Source organism: Tursiops truncatus, chromosome 6, assembly GCF_011762595.2.
Source record: "Tursiops truncatus isolate mTurTru1 chromosome 6, mTurTru1.mat.Y, whole genome shotgun sequence".
NCBI classification, from domain to species: domain Eukaryota; kingdom Metazoa; phylum Chordata; class Mammalia; order Artiodactyla; family Delphinidae; genus Tursiops; species Tursiops truncatus.
In genome coordinates, this window is record NC_047039.1 from 49,389,937 (window position 1) to 49,415,465 (window position 25,529).

The following is a 25,529-nucleotide window of genomic DNA, read 5'->3' on the forward strand; positions in this document are numbered from 1 at the left end:
GGGTGATATATTTTGCTCCCCCTCATTTTACTACTCGTGAAAAAGAATACTTTCAGAGGAAAACAATTTATACAAAAAGTCTGAAAACAGTACATAGGGAAACTTTATTATTAAAATAAAATTAGCCTTCAATATTTAACTATCATATGAAAAACTGATGACCTAAATACAAAATGATCTATTGAGGCTGCTTTTTCCTAAATTATAAAAATGTAATTTTAATAGTTGTGAGGTCCTTAGTTTATACAATACAGGAACTTTTTACCAAAAAAAAAAAAAAAAGGAATCTAACAATGTTAAAATAATTATTTCAAGGTTTCATATGAATTAATTTTTTTACATTTATTTCATTAAACAGTGTTCATGTTGTAGGACACAGAAATAATATATAATTCTTGAACTTAATTTCAAAAACTATTCAGAAACAAAGACAATTGCACAAATAAAGCTAACAAAAGATAGAATCTAAGTGCCATAAGTCTGGACATAAAGGAAAGAGCAACTGATTCTAAGCCATGAGTACAAAAATTTCAAGGAGGAGTTAATTTCAACACTGTTTGTAAAGCACTGTTGCGGAGGAAGACATTTCTCTCTACCCTTCTGTGTTCTTATGGCTGGTCTAAGAATTAAATTGACATGAGACACATTAACAGGAGAAAATCAAAGGTTTTATAACATGTGTACATGGGAGAGACCCAGGAAAACACAGTAACTCAATGAAATGGCCAAAACCCTCCTCGCCTTAAATACCATTATCAGCTAAAGAGAAAAGAGGATGTTGGTGCTAGTGGTTTAGGAGGAAGGCAATTAACAAGGAGATGGAAAAGCAAATTCGTGGTAAACAAATGTTTGCTGAACCATGCAGAGACAACAGGACACAGAGAGAAATTTTAACAGACAATTTGCTAGATTCTTCCCTGACAACACACACCTAGTTTATACTACAGTTATCTATGGTGATAGTTCCCTTCCTGGAATAGGTCCTCTATCTTCATTCTCTTAGGCAGTCAGGTGGAAGGTCAAAGTTTCTTCCTGAGTCTTTTGGGCCCTGATTATTTTTGACTCAAAATAATCCATATGCCAAAGAGACTTTTGGACTGGCAAATTTTGTTCCTTTATAGTACATTTTACCATTTATAAAAATTTTTAATAAACACAATCTCTTCTGATAATCTCAAAAACAGGTGAGGTAAGCAGAATTGATAATTATCTTCCCAGAAGAGGAAATGGAAGCTCTGAAAACTTAACACACAGACGTAAACATTTCCTGGTTAAACTGGGATTCAAGTTCAGGATTTTGTGCCTATCCCACTATTCCACAAGCCGTATGGGGAAGAAGACTTTCCCAGATATATGTGGAAAATGAACAAAGAACTAGGGTCAAGAAAGAAAGAGTCAAGCAAGAAACTTTTATAGGTCTTAACAGGGCTTACTCTTGACCTGGAGTAGATGTATATGAGTTTGCACCAGACTACTTGTAGACCTCTGTATATTTCTGGGAAACAAATTCTATTGATCCCTCTCAATGCAAATACTTTATTGGAGAGCTGGATAATGTGACAAAAAAATACAACAATTGAAAAACTATATGGACTCATACTTACCTTAAAACAAATTCTTCAAAGGAGAAAACATTATTGATACATTGACAACCAATGATTTAAAATAATATTTGAGAAATACACAAAAAACTTATGCATACTCTTAACACTTTCCAGTTTACTGGACTTGACTCATGATGGTGAAGATCTAAGTTGTTTCCTAATGTGAGTTTCAGTCCTCTCTGATCCTTCTGCACCCTTAGTCTTCTTGTGAGTTCAACCCCCTTCATTTAATTCAACAGTCATTTACCGATTGGTTATGCTGCCCTGGGACATGGATATTTCCCAACACAATATGAAGAATCTCAGCTAATTTTAATCAGTTTTTTCCATAGTATGATATACTCCCTACTGTTGGACTTATGTCTTTGTAGGGCTTACTCTTGACCTGAGATAGAGGTATATGAGTTTCTACCAGAATATTGTAGACCTCTGTATATTTCTGTGAAACAAATTCTGTTGTTCTTTCTCAATGCAAATACTTTATTGGAGAGCTGGATAATGTGACAGAAAATACAGTGTTCAGGAATACATGAACATTTTTACTTTTTCCAAATCACTCTATCACGAAATTATAGTCTCCATTTACTAAAAAATACTACAAGCAGAAAAAGAATACCACCTTTTTCTCTTTGGTTTCTCTCAGTGGTTTTTAATCACTGCCCCAAACAGTATAGTTTTCATAAATATACTTTAAAATATTTTAGCATGTTAGATTCCAGGGTGGAGTGAATAGAAGAGACTGTATTTTTAAAAATTATTTTATGAAAATAAACAATTATACCTTTAAAAAATGATTTTGACAGTGGTGATATAAAAATATTAGTAAGAAGCAGTGCAATCTAGAGGAAATTGAATTTTGAGCCTGGTCTGGATCTCACTTCTAGCTCTGATTGCTTTACCTGGTAAAATATTTAACCTATTTTACCTTTAGTTTCCTCATCTGTGAAATGGGAATAGTAACAGCTATTTTACAGGTTACAAGCATTAAATATGATCATATACCACAATTCTCAGTAGACGGTAAGTTCTAGACGGTTCATCATCATCATCATCATCATTATCATTATTGTCTCTATTACTGTTAATCATAACAGCTAGTTAATAATATTACTTGATCTAAAATATAATTACTTGCACTAAATATTGCTGAATTATCTATTAAATCAACTTTACACTTTTTTTTTTTTTTTTGCGGTACGCGGGCCTCTCACTGTCGTGGCCTCTCCCGTTGCGGAGCATAGGCTCCGGGCGCGCAGGCTCAGCGGCCATGGCTCACGGGCCCAGCCACTTCGCGGCATGTGGGATCCTCCCAGACCGGGGCACAAACCCGCGTCCCCTGCATCGGCAGGCGGACTCCCAACCACTGCACCACGAGGGAAGCCCCTCAACTTTATACTTTTGATTAAAATATAACATAATGAAGAAATGTAACAAACATCTTAAATTTGAGATTTCAGTTTTGGAAATTGGCATTTTTTTTATTTTAAGATTGGGTACAACTCATGAAAATTTTAGATACCAGTGGAAGAGTACCTTTTTAAGGTCTGTTATGTTTAAAAGACTTTAAAGTCTGTTAACTGCCTAATGTGAATCTATGTTTAAACATAAGAACTGGTCAAAATTATTTGCATTTAAGTTTAAAATGGAGGACAAGAGAGATACTACTTCTAAAGAATTTGATAAGGGAAAGTCCATAGCACATATTAAAGTGTTATTCAAGGTATACTCTCAAAAAATTGTCAAACTGATTTCACCTCTCCAAAAACAGAAAGGAAAATTTCAATATATATTTGAAAATGAAAGTCTGAGGAAGTGTTAAAGGCATTTGGTTTGTGTGGTATTAGATCATCTCAAGTCCAGTACTGAGCATTTAATTTACCAAAAAGATGGCTCCTTTCAAAACTGAAATAAAACACCTGACTTTTTAAAGTTTGTGTATTACTTTGTTAGAGCTGCCGTAACAAAGTACACAGACTGGGTGGCTTCAACCCTAATAACCTCATTTTAACTTAATTAAAATTTTAAAGACCTCCATCTTCAAATATAGTCACATTCTGAGATACAGGGGATTAGGACTTTGACGTAAGAATTTGGGTGGGGGACACAACTTATCCCTTAACAGAGTGAAATGTTAAGACATTATTTTAAAAAGGATCTACTTATATGTTTCATTTCTACTATGTATTATACAAATATTGTTTTCATGTTTTTACTGTCTTTTAAACCCATTTTGAATGAATTTCATATATATTCTTCTAAAATAAGGGAACTCAACTAAAGGGGTTAAATCATGACTCATACAATTGCATTAGGTTAATATTTAAAAAAACAGTGACAAATTAGTACACTAATTTGACACATGGTCCAATGAAAACAATTTCTGTTGGCTTTTAAGACTTAAAATGGCTTTCTGGATCTACTATGGTAGTAGTCAATGAAGGGGAGCAGAATTTTGCCACCCCAAAATGTCTCTTTGACATATGTCTTATCTTGAGCTGGTTGTTTTTAAGAAACGGCAGACACAAGGAGAGGATCTGAAAACTGAGTAGTAACTGACTGCCCAGCCCTGACATCTTTTCTTGTCTTTAGCTGAGGAAGGTGTATAAGGTGACAGCTTGGACCATTTCAGGGTGTTACTTCAGTTTTCCTGGGCATCTCCTATGTATACAGGAGGTATGCCTGTTGTTAAACTTCTGTTTGTTTTTTCCTGTTAATCTGTCTTTTTATTACCGGGGATATCTCATCTGAGAACCTAAAAGAATAGAGGAAAAATTCCTTTCCTCCTCCACATCATTTATGGCAGTTGGAATGAAATAATAAACTTCTCTAGGTTTCTACCCTAACGTAGTAAGTAGTAGTGTAGTACAATATACCCACAGAAATAAAAATTATACAAAACCTGGCAAAAAAGAATAGTGTTCTGAAACAAAAAAGATAAATTGTTATAAACTGTATCACGTTCTAGCTGGCAGTACATACATTATTTCAATTACTTATTTTATCTTAAGATAATGAACATGAGCATTTCTTGTTCTTTATGTTATAATATGAAACTGATATGTGTCATTCAGTAATAATGAGATGACGGCCTGTGTTACCTGAGCATATGGCAAGTGCTAGGAGTATAAGGAATCATATCATCTGCTGTATATCACTAGATTTCCTACGAATCAATTCACAGACATACAAAATGTAAGTAGCTACATTAATATTTTTGTCTATATATCTGTAAACTTCCAGCTTTTTCTAAGAATATTTCCTTTATAACAATAACAAAAAGTATTAAAATAAAACCAAGCCCACTTAACTGAAACTGATGACAATGTTATTTATATACAAAAATGTAAATTAAGTACAAAGTTGTAAAGATAAATGTTAAGATTTTTAAACAACATTTTACTATTAAAGATAGCCATGTTGTAAAGTGAGTATAGGGTTTATACAAGTGGTTCTATTAAAACAGGGAGAGCTATACCAAATCATATGGGCATAAATTTTTATCTAAAATGAGATGAGACATGTATAATTTTCAAGTTTAAAATTAAAATTATAAACATATTACCATTTTACTGCATAAAGCTAAAACTATGCTTCTTTTTTAGTTCAAATATTGTACATCTGTATGCGTTTTGAAATGTAACAGAGAAAGTAAAATAGTTAAGTTATACCTAATAAACACATAGAGGGTAAATTTTTATACTTTCTATTGTTATCATTCTTTTTATCTTTGAAAATATTTTAAACCTATGTCAACACAAGCATGAGTGTTTCCACATTTACTTCACTAACATTGATTTTTTTAACCCCATTTTTGTAAACCAATGATTTTTGAATTTAAATTAAGGATTCACACAAGGTTTAAGTTCATGAGGCCTCGTTTTAAAATATAATCCTTTATGTTAAAATTCAGATTTAACTTGCTCAGTTCAATATCGTAAAGATTAGACTACCTTCTGCAATGTCTGCTCCGACATTTCTTTCCAATTCTTCTCTGGAGTACTCTTCTTGACCCCATCATCTTCACCGTATCTAAAGAGTTCTTCTGGCAGAGAATAAATAATATATTATGGTACCTCATATGCTCCTGAAACACTGTTCTGTCATTTTAAGAAAAAGGGGTGTATGGTTTCTCAACTATGAATAACGTAGTCTATTTTATTGTCAAGTATTTGGCCAGTAACTGAATGGTGACCTTTTTCAAGATTTTCAGTCTCACAATTATGTATCTTTATAGTGTCCCTTTCTTTTTTGCAGCGTAAGATTTTCAAAGGTATAACAGATCTGCAGGTTAACAATGCTGTATTTTTATTCCCATCTTCATTCTTTTGTACATCATTCCCCTTTGCCTTAAAAGCAGAATTCACTGCCTTTTTATCTACACAGTCACTACTAGTTTTGTTCTCTGGATCTTGTTCCCTGCCAGGAGGATCAGAGTGATTGCTGAACAAAGCAAACAGTAACAGAATTAGGGTAGACTGAAACTGTAACACCCCCTACCACCACCTTTCTTTAAAGTAAAAGATCATGCACTGGGCAGAGTAAAGCATAAAAATCACATTTCCAGAAAAAGTGACTTTATAACAAATAGAAACCCAGGTAATGGGTAAAGTTGTTCCTACAAATCATTCCTACACTACCCAGGCATTTGACTAATAAAACCCCTTCGAACAAGCAAAACTGTATAAGCAACATAACAACATTAAAGGAAAAAAAATCATAAAACTTCAGTTAATATTATTAGAATTGAAATACATTAAAACCTATAAATATTTTTTTCTTAGAAGATAAATTATGGTGACAAATTTAACATTTTCTTACTGAATTATTTTTGAAATACACATTTCTCAAAGAATCAAAAAGGGGGCAAAAAGAATGCATAAAGCTAAAAGGATACATATCTGTGTTAGTCTGAGATGATTTTGCTTTAAAGTATGCTTGGCTGCTGTAGGTCAGTATGAAACTTTGATTTATCAACAAAGAAAAAAGAAAACAATATTACTCTCTGTAGAGTAGAAATCCTCTTGGTATAAACAGTGACTAACAAGTTTGTTAGAGTGAATTAGGCATTTCTTTTGTCTTTGAAACATGACATATCCAATTAAAACTTCTGTACTCCTGAAATAAATAGAACACTATCCTAAGGATAATAAAAGCTAGAATAGGTAGAATTTGCCACCCGGGGAATATGTACCTTTATCTTGATGATAATCTGTTGGTTCCCGAGTTTCTTTTTCTAGTCCCTTAACACCATGGTGCTGAATTCATTTACAAAACTCTTTCAGCAATATAGAAATAATATGCAAATACAATTCATCTGTTCTAGTCATTTAAATATCTGCTATAGTTCTAAGTAAAATATTTACACTTAAAAATAAGAAAATAGTTCTATATTCAAAGACTGTAGAGTGCTAAAAGTAGCTAAATAACTCCAACAATATAAATGTTGAAGACTGATTTAAAAATGAATTTGATTGCTGCTTTTGTGCTCCTAGGTGTGTGCAAGATTCCCTGGTGGACTGGAAGACCATGTTCACTTGTGGTTTTCTGTTGAAAACTTTGTTTCTCACCTTCACAGGTTTTACAAAGAATACATGGCAGCTAGGCCCAGGCCATGGAGAGGAACAAAGACCCAACTCTCTGCCCCTTGATTCCCTTCCCCTTCAAGGATCTCAGGATTTGGGAAGTGAACCAAGAGGACCTAGTTAGAAATATACAGTTCTATTTTTGTCCTTTGGTGGATGTGTGAGAATATGCTTATCCTTACTGGAAATTTATTTTAAAAATTGTGGATTTAAATGCTTTACTTTTATTTTTACCACTATACAAATTCGTTCTGATTTATATTCTTTCTCAGGAGTTTCTTCTCTCCCCACTTTTTCTTTTTAACTTTTAACTTTGCTTACTCATAGTTGTTTAAACATTTTTCTCTATCGCCTATGTTTTTTTGGTCCCCTTAATTCTCCTGGATTACATTATAAATTAATGTAAGTTCTTCTGCAACTTTTTCTCCTTCTTTTAGATTCTCTTTTAGCTATTTTAACAAATTAATATTAAAAATCTGTTATCATTATAAGGGATTGCAGAATATGCCAGCCTAATATATGCCACTTTGGTATATTGATTATTTTCAGCAGTAGGAACTTCAAAAGCTGCAAATGCAGGTAGAGGCTTTCTCTGAACTCCCCTTATCTGCCAGAAGACCCTCCAGAAGGAACTTGAGTGTTATTACCCACTCCCCTAAAGTTTCATCAGCCAGAGAAGATTAACTCTTATCACAGGAGAGGAAACTAGAAGTCCACACTATACCCAGACAAGCTTTACTACAAACTATCATTCCTCTCAGCTAGTCTTCTATGGGCCCATTCATCTTTTCTAAAATCATTTACTCTCCCCTAAGAGGCCTACATCCCTCCTCCTCTCTCCCTATTAAGACAGTATGTAATCCTGAATTCTAAAGCCACCTCTTTGAGTACTCACTCTTCCCTGGGTTTCTTCCATGTGTATACCATGAGGTATAAACATTAATAAATTTCTGGTTTCCTCTTGCTAATCTTTTATTATAGGGGTTTCAGCTAAGAAGGGTAGAAGGAAAATTCTTATTCCTCCCCTACAATTATATTTTTACTCATCTTAATATGATGCTTCCTACACTATCTTAAAGGTCTGTTTGTGATTGTATCAACTTGGGATATAAAGAAAGGAGAATAGGTATCTTGTGTATTGGCAATTTCCTAAAAAATACTGAAACCGAGCAGGACCCTGTGGAGGCTCCTGGGTATGAAAGCCTTTCTGTGTCCCCCCGTTCCTTGTTTGTAGAGAACAGACTCCAGCCTCCATGACCTTCCCTGAGTCCCAAAGGGCAGATTCAAACAGTTGCTAATCATGGAAGGGAGGGGCTACAGAGACAAGGCAGGAGCAGCCAAGAAACAATAGTGCAGCCTTGGGGCAGGTCCTGGTTTCACCTCAAGGGATACACACAACAGTACCTTTGAGCTCTTTACAGAACAAAAATCCCCAACAAACGGAAGATGTTAGCATTCTTCCTTCCAGAGAAGACCAGCTGAGGCCAGATTAAAGGAACCATAGAAGCTCATCAAGAGATGGCCTGAGACCAGATTAAAAGAGTGCAGGCCCTGCACACACCCTAATCTTATCGGCAAACTCACCCCTGAACTATTGCTGTAAAACTCCTCACCAAATCCTCCCAGGTTGGGACACACAGTTTTCAAAGGCAGGAGCCCACTGTGTCCCCCTTTGCCTGGCAAAGCAATAGAGCTATTCTTTCCTACTTCACCCAAAACTCTGTCTCTGAGATTCAATTGGGCACCAGGGCACAGAGGTTGAGTTTTTGGCATCAATATTACTATTTTTTCTTCACTTTTAGGAAAAGTGAATATATTACTTTAGAGGGTACTTGCCATAACATACAGTAAGAAATATATATTTGGTCTTTTTCCCTGGCTCCCCACACAAAGCTTCTAAAGTCATTGGAATTTCATAAGTGATAGAGGTGAGAGGATTATCTTCTGTTATTTATAACAAGCCTCTTTGCACAAGGTTCCCCATAAATCTATTTTCCTTTATATTTCACTTCTACTTAACACAAGCTGGATATAAAAATGTTGTTGGAGACACCAACAAAAGTTGCAGGGTGCAAAATTAATACACAGAAATCTCTTGCATTTCTATACACTAATAATGAAAGATCAGAGAGGAGAATTAAGGAAACAATCCCTTTTACCATCACATCAAAAAGAATAAAGTACCTAGGTATAAAATTACCTAAGAAGGCAAAAGACTTGTACTCAGAAAACTATAAAACACTGATGAAATAAATCAAAGATGACACAAACAGATGTAAAGATATACCATGTTCTTGGATTGGAAGAATCAACATCATCAAAATGACTATACTACCCAAGGCAATCTATAGATTCAATGCCATCCCTATCAAATTATCAATGACACTTTTCACAGAACTAGAACAAAATATTGTAAATTTGTATGGAAACACAAAAGACCCCAGATAGCCAAAGCCATCCTGAGAAAGAAAAAGAGAGCTAGAGGAATCAAGCTCCCTGACCTCAGACTATACTACAAAGCTACAGCCATCTAAACAGTATGGTACTGGCACAAAAACAGAAACATAGATCAATGGAACCAGATAGAAAGCCCAGAAATAAACCCATGCACCTATGGTCAAGTAACCTACAACAAAGGAGGCAAGAATATACAATGGAGAAAAAACAGTCTCTTCACTAAGTGGTGCTGGGAAAACTGTAAAGCTACATGTAAAAGAATGAAATTAGGACATTCTCTAACATCATAATACACAAAAATAAACTCAAAATGGATAAAAGACTTAAATTTAAGACTGAATACTTAAAACTCTTTGAGGAAAACATAGGCAGAACACACCGTTACATAAATCACAGCAATATCTTTTTAGATCTACCTCCTAGAGTAATGAAAATAAAACCAGAAATAAACAAATGGGACAAAATTAAACCTAAAAGCTTTTTCACAGCAAAGGAAACCATAAACAAAATGAAAAGACAACCCACAGAATGGGAGAAAATATTTGCAAATGAAGCGACCAACAAGGGATTAATCTCTAAAATATAAAAACAGATCATGCAACTCAATATCAAAAAAAACAACCCAATCCAAAAATGGGCAGAAGACCTAAATAGACACTTCTCCAAAGAAAACATACACATGGCCAAAAAAGCACATGAAAAGATGCTCAACATCACTAATTATTAGAGAAATGCAAATCAAAACTACAATGAGGTATCACCTCACACTGGTCAGAATGGCCATCATCAAAAAGTCTACAAACAATAAATGCTGGAGAGGGTGTGGAGAAAAGGGAACCCTCCTACACTGTTGGTGGAAATGCAAATTGGTACAACCACTATGGAGAACAGTATGGAGTTTCCTTAAAAAACCAAAAGTAGAACTGCTATATGATCCAGCAATCCCACTCCTGAGCATATTTCCAGAGAAAACCATAATTCGAAAAGATACATGCACCCCAATGTTCACTGCAGCACTATTAACAATAGCCAGAACACAGAAGCAACCTAAATGTCCATCAACAGACGAGTGAATAAAGAAGATGTGGTACATATATACAATGGAATATTACTCAGCCATAAAAAGAACGAAATAATGCCATTTGCAGCAACATTGGTGGACCTAGAGACTGTCATACTTTATGAAGTAAGTCAGACAGAGAAAGACAAATAATATATGATATCACTTATATGTGGAATCTAAAAAAAGACACAAATGGACTTATTTACAAAACAGAAATAGAGTCACATATGTAGAAAACAATCTTATGGTTCTGAGGGGAAAGGTGGGGGAAGGATAAATTGGGAGATTGGAATTGACATATACACGCTACTATATATGAAATAGATAACCAGTAAGGACCTACTGTATAGCACAGGGAACTCTACTCAATACGCTGTAATGGCCTATATGGGAAAAGAATCTAAAAAAGAGTGGATATATGTATATGTATAAATGATTCACTTTGCTGTACACTTGAAACACAACATTGTAAATCAACTATACTCCAATAAAAACTTTACAAAAAGAATAATCCAGAATAAATAAAAATACACAAAACAAAATATACTATGAAGGCTCCCACTGACCTAAGATGAAACAATCTGAATATCAAAAAGAATAATGCCTTCAATGGGTTAAAAAATCTTTAAATATATCAACAGAAGTTCTGAGTTTCTAACACTAACAAAAGCCACCAACTCATTGATCACCTTTGAAGGATGCTAGGTCACCAAATGAAAATTGGTAAAGAGGTGTAATCAAGATTTTTCTTGCCTTTCCTGTACAAACTGTATTTCAGGATAACCAAATAGTTATCCATATTCTTCTTCATAGAATTCCAGATAAAAAGTGCACAAAAAATGCTGAAATCAGAAAATTGCTGTGTTGCAAGCCCAAATGAAATAATGAATTTTGATAACAATAACCAATGGATGCTAAAACCAGTAAATGAAACATTGATTGGGAATTTAATAATAGAGGGATTAGGCTGAAACCACCTGAAGTTCCTAATTAATCTTAATATTATTTAAAGTGGGATAAACCAGAAAAAAAAGAACATGCACCACAATGTTCACTGCAGCCTATGTACAATAGCCAAGACATGGAAGCAACCTAAATGTCCATCGACAGAGGAATGGACAAAGAAGATGTGGTACATAAATACAGTGGAATATTACTCAGCCATAAAAAAAGAATGAAGTAATGCCATTTGCAGCAACATGGATGGACCTAGAGATTATCATATTAAGTAAAGTAAGTCAGACAGAGAAAGACAAATATCATATTACTTATATGTGGAACGTAAAAAAATCATACTAATGAACTTATTTACATAACAGAAACAGAGTCACAGACTTCAAAAACAAACTTATGGTTACCAAAGGGAAAAGGTGGGGGGTGATAAATTAGGAGTTTGAGATTAACATTTACACAGTACTATAAATAAAACAGATAATCAACAAGCACCTAGTGTTATAGCACAAGGAACTCTACTCAATATTATGTAATAACCTATATGGGAAAAGAATCTGAAAAAAAATGGATATATGTATATGTATAACTGAATCACTTTGCTGTACACCTGAAACTAACACAACATTGTAAATCAACTATATTCCAATATAAAATAAAATTTTTTAAAAAACTTAAGTTTCTGTCAATTTACGTCACAGTTATAAGATGTTATATGTAAGTCTCCTAGTAACCACAAAGCAAAAACCTACAAAAAACACATAAAAGATAAACAGACAGGGGGCTTCCCTGGTGGCGCAGTGGTTGAGAGTCCGTCTGCCGATGCAGGGGACACGGGCTCGTGCCCTGGTCTGGGAGGATCCCACATGCTGCGGAGCAGCTAGGCCCGTGAGCTATGGCCGCTGAGCCTGCGTATCCGGAGCCTGTGCTCCGCAACGGGAGAGGCCACAACAGTGAGAGGCCAGCGTACCGCAAAAAAAAAAAAAAAAAAAGATAGACAGGAATATAAGTATATTTAAACCACTAAAGAATGTCATCAAAACAAAAAGGAAGAGAGTAGGAGAAGAATAAAGGAAGCGGGTGGAACTACAAAAACAGCCAGTAAACAATGAACAAAAAAGCAATATGTATATATCTGTCAACAATTATTTTACCTGTAAATGCACTAAATTCTCCAAACAAAAGACACAGAGTAGCTGGATGAATAAAAAACCAAGACCCATCTATATACTGCCTACAAAAGACACACTTTAGATTTAAAGACACACACAGACTGAACACAAAAGGATTGAAAAAGATATTCCATGCAAATGGGGACCGGAAGAAAGCTGGAGTAGCTACACTTACATCAGGCAAAATAGGCTTTAAGACAAGACTGTCAGAAGAGACAAAGATGGGTATTATATAACGATGAAGAGGTCAGTCCAACAAGAGGATGTAACATTTGTAAATATTCACACACCCAACATAGGAGCACCTAAATATAGAAAGCAAGTATTAAGAGACCTAATGGGAGAAACAGACAGACATACAGTAATTGTTCTGTTCAGATTTTCTATTCCATCATGATTCAGTCTTGGTAGGTGGTATGTTTCTAGGAATTTATCCATTTCTTCTAAGTTGTGGAATTTGTTGGAATATATTTGTTAAAAGTATTTTCCTATGATTCTTTGTATTTCTGTGGTATCAGGTGTAACATCTCCTGTTTCATTTTTTTAATTTTATTTGAGTTCTCTCTCTTTTTTCTTGGTAAGTATAGCTAAAGGCTTGTCAATATTATTTATCTTTTTGAAGAACCAGCTCTGAATAGATTTATGACTGATAAGGAGATTGAATCAGTAATCAAAAACCTCCCAGCAAACAAAAATCAGATCCAGACGGCTTCATTAATGAATTCTGCCAAATATTTAAAGAAGAATTAATACCAATTCTTCTCAAACTCTTCCAAAATATATAAGAGGAGGGAGCTTTTCCAAGCTCAATTCACAAGGCCAGTATTATCCTGATACAAACACCAGAAAAGTACACCACAAGAAAAGAAAATTATAGGCCAATATCCCTGATGAATATAGATATAATGTCCTCAAAAAAATATCAGTAAACAAAATTCAACAATACACTACAAGGACCATACACTAAGATCAAGTGGGATTTATTCCAGCGATGCAAGAATTGGGTTAACATCTGTAAATCAGTCAATGTTATACACCACATTACAAAAAGACGGATAAAAATCATATGATCATCTCAACAGATGTAGGAATATCTTTTGACTATATTCAACATCCTTTCATGGTTAAAACCCTCAACAAACTGGGTAAAGAGGGAACCTATCTCTACATAATGAGGGCCATATATGACAAGCCCACAGCTAATATCATACTCAATGGTGAAAAGCTGGAAGCTTTTCCTCTAAGATCAGGAACAAGATAAAATGCCCATTCTCACCACTTTTATTCAACATAGTATTGGAAGTCCTAGCCAGCCACTTAAGCAAGAAAAATAAATAAAAGGCATCCAACTGGAGAGGAAGAACTAAAACTGTCACTATTTGCAGATGACATGATATAGAAAACCCTAATGACTCCATCAAAAACTGTCAGAACTGCTAATAACTGTAAGAACTAACAAATTCAGTAAATTTGCAGGATACAAAATCAATATACAAAAAGCTGTTCTATTTCTTTATACTCACAATGAACTATCAAAGAAAAATTAAGAAAACAATCCCTAGGAATAAATTTAACCAAGGAGGTGAAAGACCTGTGTATTGAAAACTAAAAGATATTAATGAAAGAAACTGAAGAAGACAAAAATAAATGGAAAGATATTTCATGCTCATTGATTGAAAGAACCAATATTGTTAAAATGTCTATACAACCCAAAGCAAACTACAGATTCAATGCAATCCTTATTAAAATTCCAATGGCATTTTTCAAAAGAAAAAACAAATTCAAATAACCCTAAAATCTGATGGAACCACAAAGTACCCCAAATAGTCAAAGCAATGTGAGAAAGAAGAAAAGTTGGAGGCATCACGTACGCCCTGATTTCAAACTATATTACAAAGCTAATATTTAAAACAGTATGGTACTGGCATAAAATAGGCGCATACATCAATGGAACAGAATAGAGCCCAGATATAAAAACAAGCTTCTATGGTCAATTAATTTACAACTAAGGAGGCAAGAATATACAATAGGGAAAGGACAGTCTCTTCATTAAATGGTGTTGGGAAAACTGGACAGCCACAAGCAAAAGAATGAAACTGGACCACTATCTTATACTATATACAAAAATTCACTCAAAATATATTAAAGGCTTGAACATAAGATCTGAAACCCTAAAATTCCCAGAAGAAAACAGGCAGTAAGCTCCTTGACCTAGATCTTGGGGATGATTTTTTGAATCTGACATCAAAAGCAAAAGCAACAATAGTAAAAATGAATAAGTTGGACTACATCATACTAAACATCTTCTGCATGGCAAAGGAGACCATAAACAAAATAAAAAAGCAACCTACTGAATGGGAGAAACTATTTGCAAATCATATATCTGAAAATGGGCCAATATCCAAATGTATTTTAAAAACTCATATAATGCAATAACAAAAAAACAAACAATTCAATTTAAAAGTGGGCAGAAGATCTAAATGGACATTTTTCCAAAGAAGACATACAGGTCTAACTTGTTTTATTGTGCTTTGCTTTACTGTTCTTTGCAGATATTGTGTTTTTCTACTAATTGAATGTTTGTGTCAACCAAGTCTATTGGTGCCATTTCCAACAGCATTTGGTCATTTTGTGTCTCTGTGTCACATTTTGGTAATTCTCCTAATATTTCAAACCCTCCTCCAGCAAAAAAGACTATGACCCACTGAAAACTCAGATGATGGTTAGCATTTTTTAGCAATGAAGTATTTTTTAATTAAGGTAGGTACATTCATTTTTTAGACATAATGCTATTGCACACTTAACAAACTACAATATAGTGTAAATATAATTTTTATGTGCCCTGGGAAACCAATAAAATCACGTGACTCACTTTATAGCAATATTCGCTTTATTGTGGTGGTCTGGAAAAAAACTCCACAGAATCTCCTAGATATGCCTGTACAGATGGCTAACAGATATGTGAAAAGATGCTCAACATCATTAATCATGAGGGAACTACAAATCAAAACCACACTGAGATATCATCTCATACCTTTTAGAATGGCTGTTGTCAAAAAGACAAGAAGTAACAAATCTTGGTGAGAATGCAGAGAAAAGAGAACCCTTGTGCACTATCGGTGGGAATGTAAATGGGTGCATCCACTTTGTAAAACAACATGGAGGTTCCTCAAAAAGATAAAAATAGAACTACCATATGATCCAGCAATTTCTGGGTATTTATCCAAAGAAAATGAAAACACTAAAGTGAAAAGATATATGCACCCCAATGTTCACTGCAGCATTATTTACAGTAGCCAAGATATGGAAATAACCTAGGTGTCCATTGATGGATGATAGGATAAAGAAATTGTGATACATATATACATATACACAATGGATATTATTCAGCCATAAAAAATAATGACATCTTGCCATTTGTGACAACATGGATGGGCCTCACAGACATTATGATAAATGAAATAAGAGAGAGAGAGAAAAACAAATACCATATGATGCCTTTCATATATGGAATCTAAACAAACAAAGAAACAAAGAAAAAAGCTCAGAAACACAGAGAACAGATTGGTAGTGGCCAGAGGTGATAAAAGAAATGGGTGAAGGGAGTCAAAAGGTAAAAAGAAAAAAGAATAATAAAAAAAAAAGGCCCCATCAGCTTTTCACCCAATGGTCTTAGTAGTCATTAATGATCATTGCCTTGATCTATGGAAAAAAAAAGAACTCAATGAAGGAGTAGCATAAAATATGATATAAATCAATAGTGTAAAATAGAAGGATTCAAATACTGGCCTTGACAAGTTCACTAGTAAACTAAATAAGAGCAACGGGAACAACAAAGTAATTGGGACAACTTCCAGATGAGTGATATATAAAAATTTAAATATTACATACAAATTATTAAGTATAAATTATTAATTGAATTATTAAGTATAAATTGTCAACACCTAAAAAGCACAGTGGTAACAATTAAGCTGTAGCAAGGTCAAATAAGAAGAAATTCTATCATATCAACCTTATTTACTTTTTTTAATGAGGTATCTGAGGATGGACTGAAGTCATATTGTAACTATAGTAATCCTGATTTTAACAAAGGAATAATCTTGTAATTGAAATAGATACATCCCCTTTTACTCAACACTCTCAGGCTAGGGGTCAGGCAGGTTTCAGATTTGCAGATCTCCAAGTTTCCTTCTACCTCTAAGATTGTGATTCCAGGTGAGAACTAAATGACTTCCAGAAAAGTGTAATGTCATATAAAAATATAAATGAATTATTGATAGTTAACTACCTCTATATTATCAATAACTCTATATTACCTATAAAACTTTGGACAAACACACCTAGTAAAACTTTGTCAATGAATAGTAAAAATGAATATTTTCTCCTTATCAAATATTTCTTTAAAATTTTTAATAAATTATAAAGCTGACTTTTAAGTGTTCTATTTGATTTTCTCATGAAAGGTGAAAATGTTAATGAGATATGAATGAGTAAAGCAGTGGAAAGAGGGGGAACAGGGTGGGAGTCTTAGAAGAAAATGAAAGTAAAACATAAAGAACTGGATAATTTTAAACTGCTTACATTAAACATTTATCCTCACAAAAAATTACCTTCTCTTCTCTCTGCCATAAATGTATTCAATTCTTGTATTGTTGCTTTATCAACAGACATATGTACCTTAAGTTTATCCAATTCTTCTTGAAGATTCATCCTATGAAAATTAACACAATAAACAAGTATTTTAATTGTGTAAGTTAAGGAATAATACAGCAAACATATAAAAGCGGCAAAAATATTTTAAAAATACATGAATTAGACAGTAGTAAAATAAAAGCTAGAGTATATTAATATTAACAAATCCTAACAATTAAAATTGAATTTTAATGAGCATCTGGAAGGTAAAATGTTTCGACTAATTTTTAACTTTGTCTAAATAAACATGCTAAATAGGTAAAACATAAACTGTATAATTAAAAAAATCATCTATCGAGTTACCAGATCATTTTCTAACAGATACGCTATGTAAAATAATAAAATTGTTAATACATATCACTGCAAGCCAAGAGAGTAAATCTCTAGATGCCAAGTAAAGACAAAAAAACCCTTACTAGTAAAATGGAATTGAGCTACCATGACAAGAGACCTGGATCAAATACTGCCCATGGAGACTTCAGACCTTGAGACCCGAGTGGAGATGAAAGTTTATATGCAAGGCCCTTCAGGGCTGAGAGACAAAACTGGACTAACTGCAGAAAGCTGGGAGACAAAATTTTGCTAAATGAATACCTGAATATCTGGGCTCATCTGGTTGAAGTTCCATTAAAAAGAGGCTTCTTGCCCTAGTCAGAGCAAGACAGAGTCAACCATGTGAGATTAGGATCCTAAGTCTATATTACTGGTTTCAAAATTGAGCCATTATACATTTGCAGAGAACTGAAGAAATGACAGCAATGTAAAAACTGGTTTATGCCCATGTACACTGGAGAGTTCAGGCAGACACAATCATCCACTGAAGAGAGGTGTCTACAACTGAGAGAATGGACAGGAGGAAAACCACCACAGAAAATGATTCTCAAGGAAGTCAGGTTTGCAGAGAAGAATAAATATGAATACGCTCAAAGCCATGAATGACAGTCTAAATATCACCCCATTCAAAGTGGGAGAATGTACAGCAAGGAAAAAAAATAATAGAATAATTCAAAATGAGTTCTTACAAAATTAGAGTTTTTAAAATGGTGATAAAAAGGAAAAAGAGGTGATAAACATATATTAAAAAGAACAGGGGTTTATGATACAAGAGAAGACAAATAAGAAAAAGAACCAAATACTATATCTAGAAATGCTAATAAATAAAACAACTAAAGGTAGTAATAGCAACATAATAATTGAAATTTAAAACTCAGTGGATGGGTTAAATAGCACACAGACAAAGCTAATGAAAATTTGTAAAATTAAAGACAACACAAAGAAACAAACAGAAAGAAATAGTAACTATATATAAAGTGTGTTGGAATGAGAAGGCCAGAAAGCATCTAGTAGAAATAATTCAAAGAGAGAATTAAGAAAATGGGGAGAAAACAATATTAAGAAAATGGGGAGAAAACAATATTAAGAAAATGGGGAGAATTAAGAAAATGGGGAGAAAACATACAATGACTGAAAGTTGAGAACCGATGAAAAAGATTAATTAACAGATTAAGAGAGTATCAAAAATTGAAAACAGAATTAATAAAACTATATTCACACTAGAAACATACTGAAACTTCTGAAGGACACCATACTGAAGGACACCAAAGAAAAGGAGACAACTCTAAAATCAAAAGATTGAGAAAAAAATCAACTAACAAAGAACTCAGGAATGGTAGTAGACTTCTGATATCACAAGAAAAGTCAGATGGAAAATAAGTAATGTTTTACACATTCCATGGTTTACTATTCATAGATCCTAGATGAAAGAACTATTAAAGAATAGATTTTTAGGAAGAAAACAAACTCAAAAGCAATGTATGAAACAAAATAGGGAATGATGATGAAAGACGTGTAAATGTGTACATGGAAGTAAGCAAATATTTATTAAGCAAAGCAATCATAATACCTAAGTGAAGGTAGAACTAAAATTCTGAACAACAAAATGATGTTAGGTGAAGGAAAGGATCAGAGTTAAAGCATTTTAAGATCTTTGTATTGTTAAAGGAGAACAGAGGTAGACTGACAAACTTCAGACGGTCAATAAATGATCCATGTTAAAATTTCAAGAAAAAACATTTAAAGAATGGAAAACACATCAAAAATTTACAAACCAGAAGAGGACAGAAAAAGAAATTAAAAATGTAATCACAATGAAAAATAAAATATACACTAAGAAAAAAAAATATTAAGGATAAATATGGTCATTACATAATAGTCAAACAAATGATTTACCAGGAAGATATAACAGTTCTAAACTTTTATGTACTCAACAAAATAATAAATACAATTCTTATAATAATTCAAATAAAAAGGTACATAAAGTAAAAAAACAAAACAAGTAGTTTACTTCTTGAAAAAATTGATGTTTTCAGTTTGATACATATAGTTATATTCTTGTTCAAATAAACATAAATACACACATATAAAGAGTTTATAAATTGGGATCTTATACATTTGCAACTTAGGTTACAGATTGATGGGAAGGGTACACATACATGCACACATACATACCCATCTACAAAGTGATTAAGTCTAAATTAGGGTTTTGCTTTGTTTTGCTAAGAACATAGAACATAATGTAGCAAGATGGCCCCACGAAGAAAAAGCAGATGTAGCTCATCTCAACTTAGTTTTCCTTGGCTCTCAGATCACTAATCCAGTGGAACACAGGGCTACAGTTGTTAGAAACGTTACTTCATGCTTCTTTAGAGGTATTCCATGCTTACAGTTTGGCTTTTTTTAGGAAGAATTCACACAGTCCCTACATTTACTATGATGCATTTGTAAACATTAGGGACCACCTTGTTCTTGAGTCAACCCAGGCACCAATAAACCACATCTTAATGGGTGTTGGTAAAGTGGCTGACTTCCAGAGTCAGTGCTCAAGCACCCCCATACAGGGTGGACACTGGCTGCTTACTGACTCTCATTCATTACCCATTTATTATGGCGTTTCTGATACTCTGTTTGGTATGGGAACCACAATTCAAAATCTACTTCTTACTGGACAAATTATATGAGATGACTGTATTCAGAAGCTGGTCAATAGGCTACAAAGAGCCGTGATCCCTGAGAGAAAGGAAACCAACAAAGAGCCCTAAGGATAGTTCAGATTTTGGCCAGGAGGCACTTGCCAGATCATGATGTAGGGAGAGAGAGTCTTCACTGAGTTGAAGAAAAAGAGACTGGAGTTTGGGAAAGCTGAAATGTTTGGAATTTGTAAAGCACCGTACTCAGAGAGAAGGAAGCTACAAAAAGAAGGAACTGCAGAAATCTGCATAAGAACTCATTTGAGTCTGTGGCTGAATATTTTGTTGAAACTCACTAAGGCAAGCAGAGAACAACCAGAGCTATAAACAGAACTATTCCCAGAGCTCTTATGGACTGGGAGACATTTGAACTCTCACCAACTAGAAAGAAGAATCTTGTTGACCACCAGGGCTACTCAACAAAGAACCCAAAAGGATCATTCTAATGAATAGGGATAAAAAAGGCTCTGGTAAAGGATATGCCAAAGATGATGGTACTAGGATGTGGGGCTTTGGGGAGGTGCTTAGGTCATGAGAGTGGGGCCCTCATGAATGGGATTAGTACTGAAAGCCCAGAGAGTTCCCTCACCCCTCTATAGTGTGAGGATAAGACAAGAAGTCTGCAACCTGGAGGAAGACCCTCACCAGCCCATGCTGGCATCCTGGTCTCAGACTTCCAGCCTCCAGAACTGTGAGAAATTAATTTCTGTTGTTTATAAGCTACTCAGTCTGTGTTATTTTGTTATAGTAGACCAAATGGACTAAGACATATGACCTCAAAAAATAAATACCATTTGTATATGATCTCATATGTATGAAAAACATTTAAGGTATCAACATCAAAAATTAATCTCTGGAGTTAGAAAATAAAACTCAAAAACATACTTGCCATTTACTTCAGTGAAATGTCTATCAATAAATACAAAATGATATTTTTTCTTAACTAACAATCTTGTTAACTGTTCAGCAAAATACAATGAAAATACAACAAAAATATTACTATAGTCTACCAAAAGGTAGAAACAACCCAAATATCTATCAACAGATGAATCGATAAACAAAACATGGTATATACATACAGAGTAATATTACTCAGCCTTAAAAAGAAAAGAAATTCTGACACAAGCTACAACATGGAAAACCTTAAAGATATTATCACAAATGAAATAAACCAGACACAAAAAGAAAAATGACTCCACTAATCTGAGATACTTAGAATAGGCAAATTCATAGAGACAGAAAAAAGAAAGAGGTGCTGAGGGAAGGGGGAATGGGGAGTTATTATTTAATTGGTACAGAGTTACAATTTGAGAAGATAAAAAAAGTTCTGAAGATGGATGGCAGTGATGGCAGTACAACAATGTGAGTGTATTTAATGGCACTGAACTTTATACCTAAAAATGGTTACAATGGTAAATTTTACGTTTTGTATATTTTACTGCAATAAAAATATATCTTCCATGATTTAGGTTGATTATACAGAAAACAAAAGTACAAACCATTTCTATATTTTAGCCAGATGGAAGGGAAGGAAAGAGAAAGAAGAGGAAAAAATGGAAAGAACCCACTGTACAGCATGTTAAATGTACTAATAAATGCCACTGAATTGTATGCTTTAAAATAAAACTAATATGTAATTTGTACATTGTTAATGGTTATCCAAAAATACATTTGTTTTCAAAATATGATTAGCAGACATTTTTTGGCTAGGAATTTTATTTCCAAATCATGTTAGAGAAATGCAGTTCCTAAAATCTTCATTTCTACATACAGAAAAAAAAATATTCTTGCTTAGGAAGACAGGGAGTTGCTTTGCAGAAGAAAAAAATAGCCACAATTTCCTACCATGATACTTTGATTTTAACTCCTCAAGAAATTATTATTGAATTTTATAAAATATTCTGTGAAATTACAACCTACATATATTTAATATTAAACCTAAGAGAGACAAAAGTACTCCATCCTGCGTTATGCCATTGATCTACAGCTTGTTTAGTTTTCATCATTAAAAACAATGATCAAAAGATCACTGAAATAAAGACTTTAGTTATTATTTAGAGGGTAGAATTCCCTATATCTATAAAACAAGTTTTTAATCACAAATTCTAAACTCCTTTATAATTGACCCCCAACTCTAACTACCTTCATCGACAAGTTCACTACTCAGCATCAACTAGGAAAAATATCAGTAATTCTTTGCAAATATTTTGCATTTCCATACAGAAGTTAGAAATATTTGTGATGTGGAATCATTAAGATTTGGTATGGACTGTTATAAGGAGGTCAGATAGAAGAGTAAATCAATTATAATCCCCTAGGTTTCTGGTTTGAGCAAATGGACAAATCATAATGCCATTTTCCCTGTTTTATGCCAATACTATTCCCTTATTAAAAGTTCTTATCATAATTTGCTTGTTTTCCCTGCTAAGCTGTGAGATCCTGACAAAAAGGGTGGCATATTATTTCTCTTTGTGTACCGGTGTCTAGCAGAGTGCCTAGCTGCAGCATTTTATACAGACTACAGATTAGTATTAAAAGACCAAAACTACCCCACCTACAGCAAGCTCCTGATTTATTTAGCCAAGGATACAGAAAACATACAGTGAATGTCTGCACACCTTCCCTTGACTTCTAGGGTTCCTATCATAGACAAGCTGGATTTGCTGTATAATAAAAGCTTAATACCCTGTGGCACCTGAGCCCCTTTTATAGTTTTATATCACTACTCAGAAATAATGTACACAAATACTTATATACTAATGTTTTTATTTAGCAGCATGTTAATATGACTTTGTTGGTTAATAAATCTAACTTGGTGTCAGTAAGGCAACATCCTCAACTAAGTGAAAAAGCTATGAGCCTACCGGCATTTCTGAAAGCTTTCCTTGCCTCTTTCTATCTAGCATACCAAAGAGTGGTTTCACCTCATCAGCACACGGCAGCTGCCCCTAGAATAAACCTCGTTAGAGTTTGAAATTAGTACTCTTCAGTACAACATTGCGTATTCAGTTCCTAGCTTAGTGCCTAGTTCTAAATTATATTGTTTAAATATTGAATGCATAAATAAATGAAGATATGAGTATTTGTTAGATAAATATCGAAGGAACCAGCCAATTTATTAGTTCATACGTTAATAAGTTCTTAGTCTTTTAAGATATCATTATGATATAATAAGTAGATGTATTTTATAAATCTAAATGAATTATTATAGGAACTATATTCCATGCAAATTTCTCAAGCCCTCAGATTTCCAAACTACAGCCCCAACAAATAACTCTGACCATACTCAGTGGTAAAAACACCTGTAATATAGGTCAGTGGTAGTGTCATTTTAAATTATATTTTAAAACCTGATTTGGAGTTGCCACACAATTTTTTTTATTAGGATTTTGAAAAGTTAACTCAACTTTTACGAATGGATTGGATTTACAGTTGCCACAGAATTTTTTATCAGGGTCTTGAAAAATTAACTCAATTTTTAAGATTGGTCTTAGAAGTACTATTCAAATCTGTCTTAAAAGTAGTTTTAGTAGACATCTTCTTTTAATGTTTTCTAGCCTTATATTTTAAAGATAGCTATTACTGTATAAATAGGGATAAATCTTACTCCTTAAACATCAGGACTGAGTATTATTAAACTAGATCCTGCTGTATGCCACAAAAATAAGAGTGCCTGGTCTATAGAAAAAACAGCTGAAACTTCTTGTTGCTGACAGGGGGTAGACGTATTTATCCCTATTCTTTCCATTAATTAAATATAAAAACCCTGAACACAATACAGGAGGTCCCTGACTTACAATGGTTTGACAATGACTTTTCAACTTCACAATGGTGCAAAAACAATATGCATTCAGTAAAAACTGTACTTAGAATTTTGATCTTTTCCTGGGCTAGTGATATGCTGTGCAATACTCCTGCATGATGCTCAGCACCTGCAGAGAGCCGCAGCTCCCGGCTAGCCACGAAATCATGAAAGTAAACAGCCATTTACAACTTACAACCATTCTGCACCCATACAACCATTTTGTTTTCCACTTGCAGTACACTAGTCAGTAAATTATATGAGATATTTAACCCTTTATTATAAAATAGGCTCTGTGTGAGATGATTTTGCTCAACTGTAGGCAGATGTAAGTGTTCTGACACATTCAAGGTAAGCTAGGCTAAGATATGATGTCAGGTAGGTTAGGTATATTAAATGTATTTTTAACTTATGATATTTTAAACTTATTATGGGTTTATTGGGACAGAACATCAGCAATAGCTGAGGAAGATCTGTACATAAAACAAATGCAAGAAGACTCTGAAAGGCAAAGAAAAGAAGAAGAATAGGATAGGGACCTTAGGAGTAGAGGAACAGCACAAGAAAAACAACTCACAGTGATAAGTTCCCTGGCTTTCTTCTTTGCTCATAAATATCTGAAACTAAGTACTGGAGAAACTCATGACCCAGAAATGCCAACAGACACAAACAAAATGTCTCAGGGAAAGTCTGCTCTCTCAAGCCAAAGAACCAGGAAAGGGACAGACTAACAGGACAGAAATTTTATTGACAATAACCACCCCTACTCTAGCCATATACCACTAGAGGAAGAAAAACAAAAAAACAGCCTTGGGCTTCCCTGGTGGCGCAGTGGTTGAGAGTCCGCCTGCCGATGCAGGGGACACGGGTTTGTGCCCCTGTCCAGGAGGATCCCGCATGCCGTGGAGCGGCTGGGCCCGTGAGCCATGGCGGCTGGGCCTGTGCGTCCGGAGCCTGTGCTCCACAATGGGAGAGGCCACAACAGTGAGAGGCCCGCGTACCGAAAAAAAAAAAAAACAGCCTTGCTCTCTCTAACAATGAAGGCCAAGTGAGAAGCCTGGACTCCCATGCCCATCAAGTGGTAATGAGACACTCCTTCACACCCGCTTCAATGTAATGTCAGCAGAGGTCAAGTTAGGAGCTAAGACTCCCACCTCTTCCAGGCAGCAATAACGTGACC

General features: G+C 34.3%; 1 protein-coding gene across 10 annotated transcripts in view; it reads right to left on the minus strand.

The window, feature by feature from the left end:
• CNTLN (centlein) overlaps positions 1-25,529 on the minus strand; it is a 330,872-nt gene that overhangs the window by 108,180 nt on the left and 197,163 nt on the right. For 9 of the 10 annotated variants that reach the window (XM_019934875.3, XM_033858062.2, XM_033858061.2 and 6 more), the window contains 2 exons: positions 17,440-17,540; positions 5,555-5,646 (listed from right to left, as the gene is read on the minus strand). In XM_019934875.3, coding sequence (XP_019790434.1) covers positions 5,555-5,646; positions 17,440-17,540 — 193 coding nt within the window. The remainder of the gene's footprint in view (positions 1-5,554; positions 5,647-17,439; positions 17,541-25,529) is intronic. The other variant, XM_019934873.3, reaches the window with a different exon arrangement.